This window comes from Manihot esculenta, chromosome 18 (genome assembly GCF_001659605.2).
Source record: "Manihot esculenta cultivar AM560-2 chromosome 18, M.esculenta_v8, whole genome shotgun sequence".
Lineage (NCBI taxonomy): Eukaryota > Viridiplantae > Streptophyta > Magnoliopsida > Malpighiales > Euphorbiaceae > Manihot > Manihot esculenta.
In genome coordinates, this window is record NC_035178.2 from 6,814,736 (window position 1) to 6,823,769 (window position 9,034).

Genomic DNA, 9,034 nt, shown 5'->3' on the forward strand with positions numbered 1-9,034 from the left:
TCTAACTAAAAGATGGGCCGTAGGTTAGAAATCAAAATTTGCAGGATTTAATCAAGAGTCCCACATCATTTTGATGGGACATGGATGATCATGAAATACCTTGTGCCCTACGATGCCTGAGCTTCACTTTATTTTCCAGCCATGCAAGTAGTTTTCCATTGCTCCTTTAACCTCCTCCATTCACGTCAATTTTGCTGCACCTTTTTTTTTAAAGGATCGATTTTCAGGAAGAATTTTCTTTTATTATACGGAAAGAATTTTCCAAAAAAAAAAATTTAAGCAAAATAATTTGTGTTTAAAAAAAATAAAAAAATGTGGAAAAAGTTTCGATGATAAATATTTAAATTCATCGTCAATAAGAAAATTGAATTACAACATATTGATTTGTTTATAATATTTAATAATAAAAAATTTGTCAGTATTAATTTTGAGCAACAAACATTTATTTAAAAAAAAACTTTAATATAATATTATTAATCAATATAAAATAAAATAAATTAATATTATTAAAATGAAATATTAAAATAAAATGTGTTAAATTTTCTAATATTAGTAAAGCTTTGTAAACAATAATTTTTATTACATTAAAAAAATCAAAAAATTATGTATGCTGAAAAATAACTCTATATTTCAAACTATGAATAATTAAATTTAATTATATCCTAATAATTAAACAAAAATTTAAAATTAATAATTCTTATATTTTTATTTTATTAAAATTTTAAATAAATATTTTTATATTTTATTTCAATTATTAAATTTAATTGACTATTTAAAATAATATGGTATAATAATATTATATATGTAAAAATTTAATATATATACATATATATAATTTATAACTTTAGATAAGACTTGATATATAAGGGGCGTCAAAGTCAGACCAGGAGAGCCAGAGCGTTAACAACCCAATAGGCATTGGATCGCGACTCTCCTCCCATCTTCATTCTTTGTGTTCTATTCAGCTGTCTCCAAAAAGCTGTTGCAGCCTTCCGCCATAACCGCCATTCTCGAGCTCACACTCCGTTTTACTGTTTCTCCTCTCCCACTGCAAGATTTACAACTTATCTCTATTCTCTCTCGCCTCTGCGATCTAATTTTACGGTATTCCAACTCTTCTGCGCGGGAGTTGGAAAAGGAATCCTACACCGTTTCAGCTGCTTTAGAGTTTGAATTGAAAAGCGAGGAATGCGAAGTTCTGATGTGAGAATAATACAATCGAAAATCCTAAAAGGACAGTTTTTGCCCTCATCATTCGATGTCTAAGTCTCTCTCTGTGTTCTTTCCCAGAATTGCTTCTTAAGGTGAGTCGGAAGTTATTTTCCCCTTTGATTTTCATTTTCATTACCATTTGTTTTGTTTTGTTGTCCTGTATTTTTTTATGGTTAATTACATGGATGTGAAGAGGTTCACTTTTTAAATGATTTTTTCATAAAGTTCATTTAACACGTATTAGAGATTTAGCTTACATCCGAATCCAATCAAAAGGAACAAGTGGGGCTAGTTCCTTTTTTCCCCCTTTTTGCTTTGCTAGTGGAGAGCACATCTTGGAACTGTCGATAAGTAAACTTCTTGTGCTTTTCTGGCAGTTGAGGCCTGAAATAATGTGATTGAATTGCCTAATTTTACTGTTCAAAGCTGTTTTTGGAGTCCTTTTCTAGTTATGTTGGTTCATGGGATCCACTTTAATCTTTTTATGCATACATCCAAAAACTACAAGACAATTGTAGTTGTGTTAACAATATTTTAGTGGGATCAGATTTTGATGCTAACATAAGCCATTAAATTATTCAGCTTCAAATTTTTATATACCATTTTTCTTTTTCTGTGGTCGGTAATCGAGACAAAAAGTTGTTGTATTCAATTTAGTGGTATCATATCTTGATGATTGTATACCCCGTTAAAATATTGAAGCCCATGTGCCTAATCTCTCCTGTCTATCTATAAATTAGTCATCTAGGAGAGCTAAATTGAATTTTCTATTTCAATAAATTGATTACTGAATGATTTAGTTATTAATGATAGTATTTAAATGGATTGTAATGGCAGAATAATTTTGAATTTCTTGTCAAAATGTCTACTTGTTTGTGTAGAACTTACTGTTGGCAAATTTCTTTAATTTAATAAGAGGTGTCAAACCGGGCCCCAACGTGAGTAACATTTTTAAGTCACAGGAGACAGGGTCTGCTTAGATGTCAAGGAACAACTTGTTCAGTTAAATGTGGTGTAATTTTACTGTTGTCTTAATCCCACAATATATGTATTTATTTAAGGCAATATAATCCTATGTTACACTTTATTGTTGTAATAATGCAATTGGAGTATAAATATAAGATCTAGTGTGAATAATTACTTGGACAATATTTTTTATTTGTTCTGGAAAATCACTAAAGCTGCAGTGCAACTTTGATTATGCTGAGTGACTAATTTGAGTTTGATTGTCCCGACTCCGACTGACTTAAAAGCTATTATTTTGTTTTTTTGTTTAAGGTCACATGCCCCTTATCATCGTATTTTCAATGCCTTACTTATTTATTCAGTTGATGTTACTCGAATTGTTTTTGTTATCTTTGAATTAGCAGCGAGTCATGTTATCAGTTTATTCCAGACACAACAGGCCGGTTACGTTTTAGAAAATCTCCTCGACCAGTAGTTTTTTTCTTGAGTTTACATAATTAAGAATTAACAGTAGGACGAAAATATTTGATTTCACTTTTTGGTTGTTTTACTGAAAAATATTTGTATTTATATCTCATTTTTATTTATAGGCGTGCATCGGATGAGACAATCTTTTCTTCTTTCAATTAATCCTCTTGTTTGACTTTGTTGCTGTAAGAATTTTATCTAGATGAGAACACGTTGTCATGTTTACATTTGGTACTTTCTTAGAGCTATAGAGATTGACTTTTAGTTTCTAAAATGACAAGCATAGCATTATCATCTTCATCAGCAGCTGCATCATATAATTGTCGTATCTATTTGGTTTTAGAACCAAGATCATGATGTTACTTCAACTTTTGAAGTTATTCTATGATGAATGATTTCTGCAATCTGCACTCAGGGTTATGGAGGATGGGACTAATGACTCTGTACCCAATCTTACTGCATCATTTAGTCGGGCAAGCAGTTCGGGATCTTCACTGAGGAGGCGCTCCTTAAGTTTATCACACACTGTAATAGACGATGATACTGAAAGTGAAAATGTTTCAGAGGCAGGTGATATTGGGGACAGGGCTCTTCATAGCAAGAGGCACAGTGAGAGTAGCAGCGTCCGGTTTTCCCTTGATAACGCTTTAGAGAATGGACTCGTGTTTCCCATCAGAGATGACAATTTATTGCAATCACATGGGATGCTGTCACACAATTCCACAACTTCGAATACAGCGTTCCCTCAACAAGTGCCAGAAGAAAACATATCTCCTCTTTCCACGGATGCAATGGTGTGCTCTAATGACCAAAAAAAAGTGAGCTTTCTACTAATCACTTACCTTGATTTTTTCTGTTGATGATTAGAGTCAATTGGTTGTGTTGTTTATGATACATACTACACCATAGTAATCATTCAAGTGTTTTCTGTTCAGATTATATGAGTAGCTAAATTTTGGTCTTTCTTCTATGTGCAGGAAAAAGAGACGGCGCTAGTTTTGTCCCCAGTATTGGAATATGTATCATGTCTTGTTTATCTATCTGTTTTTGGTATTCTTGGGGTAATATGCTTTACATTTTACTCTCTTACTTTTTCTATATCGGCACTAGTGAATAGTTAACTTAATGCCAAAAAAAAAATTTGTAGTTTTTTTCCCCTATTGTTTCCATGAAGTATCTGCCTATATGTTATTGGTGATTATTGAGGTGGAACCCATAAAATGTGCAAAGGGATTGTAACATAAAATGTAAATTTCAATTTTCAACAGATGACACAGCTCTAAATAGAAGTTCCGCAGTGTTTTTAAATGTTTTCAAATAATCAAGTTTGAGTTTATGTCTGTCCTCATCCCTTGTCCGTTTCGCTGTTTCAGCTTGGTCGTTGCTTTCTCCTAATATGTGTTGTCTTGATCTTGCTTCCTATCATGTTTTATTTTTTACTTTCTTTCTATTTTAGCCTATAGTTCTCCGTGATCTGCCTTGGTCGCTACTCCATCAGCCAAGATCGTTCAAAGCTAAAATATTTGTATTGTTCATTTTCCAATGAATGCAGTATCTCATCAGGTTCTAACTGAAAGGGTGGATGCCCATTCATCCTGTACATGCTCTTCAATGTCTAATTGTCTATTTCTGATCAGGTAGTGTAGAATGGCAGTAACAATGACTACGAGGTTTATATCTTTTCTACCATACATGAATTTCAGCGGCTAGGATAATGTGTCATAATCCAATGGGAAAGTTCACTTTAAGGCTTATTCATCCAATCAATGCAGTATCTCATCAGGTTCTAACTGAAAGTTCATTTTCCAATTTATTGTCAGAGGGCCCACTAACTTTTAGGTGCAGATTATTAAGGGATTTAGTTATTCAAGAAAAATAATTGTTTTCAGAATAGTATAGATTCTTATAAATTATTTTAAAATAGTATAATTAATTTTTTTTCTTAGACTTCTTGTGAATCGTAATATTGACATAGTATCAGATTAATCATGGTTAATCTGGACCTTCAATCATGATGAATTCGTATTAGTGTCCATTGAAGTAGAGAGTTTTTCTTGGATGATGCTTAATCCTGGGAGGGTGTCAATGTCATTGAACTTTCGAAATTTTTAGTGCTCAGACCATTGCACAAGTAAATTAATGAATCGTTTCACTTATCCAAAAGCAACTTTGATTTAGCTTATTATTGATAATTTTTTGTGAAAGAATCTCATATGCTTTATTGGGTTATATAGAAATAGTGCTTTCTCAGAGAGAACTCAGAAATCTATTTGTCTCTAGGGTAGTTTTTGCATATTAGTCATCGAGATACTCTGTTAATAGGGTTAGCACCAGAGGTTTAGTCTGAAAATTTGTGCTATCAGGATCTCTCGCTAAATGAATTATAATTGTCATCTCAAATTCACTTTTTTCTCTTGAATCCTTGTTTTAGTTTAGATAATTGAATGAATATAAGACATCTATTTTTACGTTTATTTTTCTTCCACATGATATATAGGCGATATAGATGAATATTTTATATATGTGGTGGACATTTATTGCTGTTTGTTGAGTTCTCTCATGTGCTTTGAATGGTTCAGTTTGTAGCATGTATTGCACAGCACGGCCTACAAATGAAAATTGTCTTTGGAAAATAAACTATTGTTTCAAATTTTCTCTTCCCTTATAACTTTGCTTTTGTATTTTCGTTTAATTTTAGTGAGAGAGTGCCCCCAATTTAGCTACGTATTGATCAGTGCAATACTAATGCATACCACATATGATTGCAGGTTTTGACGAGGTACTTACTGCAGAAACTTTTTGGTCCTAGTGTGGCTGGTGTGACAGGTGATCACTACCCTTTATACCTCGACCTTCCTTCCAACATGGTTGGTACTCTCCTTCTCTCTCTCATGCGCACATATACACGTGTGCACACACACAGCCCATGTGTGAACCTACATTACAAACAGTTCCTCCTTGTCCTTTTTTTCATCTATTTCTAACGACATGCGTCCTCTACCGGTGCTATTCTACATGGTATAAACAGATGCGCCATATCTTTTGTTGGGAGAGTTGTCTAGGATGACTATTATTAATGAAGATGCTAGCTTTGGTCCTAACTGTATTTGCTTCCTTACACGTTTATATTTCTTTCAGATAATGTGAGGTTTTGATTGTTTGAAGTATCTGTAGTCTAGAAATAAGATAATGAATTACTGATAAAATTATCAGAATGTGCATGTGGGCATTCCAGTATTTTTTTTTTTTTTTTTTTTTGAAGAAGGCATCCAGTAAAAAGTGGAGTTGTTATAAAGTTAATTGTCCGTAATTACTAAAGATCGTAATATCTCCAATTCTGATTTGAAAGTTCGGGGAGAATTGGTTCTTGAGCAATCAACTGAGTTCTAGCGAAGTAAAGAACTATGTGTAGGGTTGACTTGTGAATTTGGCGCTAAACTATGGAGTGGAATTTGTATTTCCAAAGTGGCCTCTCCCTCCAAGAAAAAAAGGAAGAGCTTTAACAATATGTTTGGATAGAGTGAAGTGACCTCCGATTTGGGGAGTTGAAAAAGAGTGTTTATAAGTTTTAAAACTTCCAAAAGTCTTACATTTCTTACAAAACCTTCCTCCCAAACATGATTATTACTCTAAAAACCTTTACTTTACCGTTTGAAATTTCTTTCCAAACACATTGTTAATGTATGTTATATGGTTGCAAAGTCTTGTATTTAATGACAGAGTGTGAGAAATTGTAGTAAAATGTACTTGGTTCTCTTCCCTTCTAATGAAGTGATAGTATCTTCAACTATAAGCATGCAGCAACGAGTCATTGCTAAACCCATGGTTTCTTTACACAAAGGGCATTTAAGAAATTAGAGTGCTGTATTGATGCTTTTGGTTCATTTTTTCCCAAATGAAAAACATTTTCCATTCACTTTCCTGCCATCACCTCCACACTGGGATTTTTTTCAGTATAGTAAGTAAAAAACATGCCTCTCATGTAAACTTTATTGTTTAGGTTGGTTCTTTTTTGATGGGATGGTGGGGCGTTGTTTTCAAAGGAGATATAGTCAGTGTGTCTGATCATCTGGCCATTGGATTAACTACTGGATACTTGGGAAGTCTCACAACTTTCAGCGGCTGGAATCAGAAAATGCTTGATCTCATTGTCGATGGCCACTGGGTGTTTGCGCTGGTTGGCTTTCTTCTAGGTAATATGACAGATATGCGTAACTTTTAGGGGTGTTGATAATTTGACTCGGAAACATTTTATGCACTTGAAGATGCGCTTAACAGATTGCTGGATGGTAAAATGAGCTCTTTCTTTGTATATATTTTCAGGCTTGTTCCTTGCAGCCTATTCCATCAAATTTGGCATTGGGACAGCCAAGTGTTTCAAGTTGTTTCTCGAAAGAATAAATAGAAATAAAACTAAAATTAGCAACTGGAGGGTAGACAACCGCAAGCGTCATCTGGCAGTTATGGCAACTTTGGTGCTTATGCTAGGCATGTTATGGAGTGTGAGTGGGACACTGCTGAAGGAGGACTTCAACAGTGGGAGCAGTGGGGCCCAATTATGGTTGGCTTGCTTAGTTGCAGCCCCAGGGGTATGGATCAGGTGGTTCTTGGCACGGCTTAATGGACGTGGATTAGGAAAAACAGGGCATCTAAAATGGGTCCCATTTGGAACTCTAATGGCCAATGTTTCTGCAGCTTGTATCATGGCAGCACTCGCTACTTTGAAGAAAGTGGTAAGTTCTATATCCTTTAAAGAGCACAATCATGGACAAGGTTAATATTGAGGGTTAACCAATAAAAAAAAAATTGTCATCTGGTTCAGTGCATTGGCATTACGAATGTCTTAATGTGAAACACACAAACCTCTACTGTTTGTTGGGCAGGTGTTCCTTTTCCAATTTCAATGTTACTGTATTATTTTTTAAAGATATTTAAAAAGTCTGAAGCTGAATCCTGCAATTGCATCATAGACATTCTGCAAATTAGAATTCTGATTAGTTGAAATCTGGGTGATGCTGCAGGTTCATACCAAGACCTGCAATACCATTTCAACAGCCATACAGTTTGGATTTTTGGGTTGTCTGAGTACAGTTTCAACTTTCATTGCAGAATACAATGCCATGGAAGAAAGTAACAAAAATTGGAGAGCTTATGTTTATGCTCTAATGACAATACTCATATCATTCGGAATGGGGATCCTGATATACTCAGTACCTGTTTGGACAAAGGGATATGAATAACCTATGCTATGGCCAGCTTATTGCTATCTCCCTCATAACTTATGTCAAGTTAAATGGTGCAGAATTTGATTTGTACATGCTGAAGAAGACCCACGTTGCCTCTTGTGCATAGGTGAGTAAGCCTTTCTACAGATTCCAAATATTGTAAAATTCTGCCACTGCAATCTACATCAGCATAGTTTTTTATCATCTCTTAACTGCATATGCAATACCTTGTTAATATCTATCTTGGTCTGGAAAAAAGAGTAGAAATTTAGAAAATAGAAATAGATAACGATTTTCTAAAATTATTTTTTTGGTTTATCTGATACTAAAATACATTTTGTTGATCAATGAATAAGAAATAAAAAAATTCTAGTTGAAAACAGATATCATCGTATTGGTTTTATTTTTTCGGACACAATTGAATAATAATAATTTTGAAATATTATTTAAAAAATTGAAAATTTTCTTTGTATATCAAAGAATGAAAATACACCCACTTCTGGAATTTATGTTTATATATTGCATAATTTTTTAAGGCACAGAACAAACCCTTTGGAGATTGCAATATGGCTACTTCGTCCTAAATTGTTCTCTCTCAACATTGATTTGTAATAATTTTTGTTTAGATCTCATATTAGAATATTTTCAATGATGAGACGGAATCAATTCCACATTACCATAAGTTTTTATTTTGGTTTATTAATTGAACTGGCATTTACTTATTTATTCAATTAGCAGATATTAATATTATAGTTAATTATTAAATAATTTGTTAATAAAATTAAAATTAATATAAAACAACAAAGTATATTTGTAAGCTTATTTACTTTTAAAACTTATTCTATGTTGCAGGTTGGATTGTTGGATTTAAAATTGAATTAAATTAAATAAATTAAAAATTAAAATTTTAGTATTTTTAAAAATTGAATCGAATTCATTTTGGATGGAAATCAATTTAAATTAAATTGATACGGTTCAGTTTAATTTAATGGATTGGATTTTTTTTATTTTTTAGATCTTATTTTTAATGTTCTAAAATTTAATTGAAAATTTTGAATGTTAGTTATGATTTAATATTTTTATATTATTAAAAATAATATATTATTATCACTAATTAATTTGGTTTGTTTTTATTGATTTTTTTTATTAAAATTAAATTGAAA

General features: G+C 32.6%; 1 protein-coding gene across 3 annotated transcripts; it reads left to right on the forward strand.

The window, feature by feature from the left end:
• Positions 1–871: 871 nt before the first annotated feature.
• On the forward strand, positions 872–8,075 carry LOC110605836. 3 transcript variants are annotated; one of them, XM_021744492.2, is made up of 7 exons: positions 872–1,304; positions 3,024–3,464; positions 3,624–3,707; positions 5,415–5,513; positions 6,647–6,839; positions 6,970–7,379; positions 7,668–8,075. In XM_021744492.2, the coding sequence occupies exons 2-7, from the start codon at positions 3,066–3,068 to the stop codon at positions 7,884–7,886; spliced, it is 1,404 nt and encodes a 467-aa protein (XP_021600184.1). In that variant the 5' UTR covers positions 872–1,304; positions 3,024–3,065; the 3' UTR covers positions 7,887–8,075. The 3 variants fall into 3 exon arrangements, with proteins under 3 accessions (XP_021600184.1, XP_021600185.1, XP_021600183.1); XM_021744493.2 differs by having other exon boundaries at positions 3,062–3,464; positions 7,756–8,075; XM_021744491.2 differs by having other exon boundaries at positions 873–1,304; positions 3,062–3,464.
• Positions 8,076–9,034: the final 959 nt, after the last annotated feature.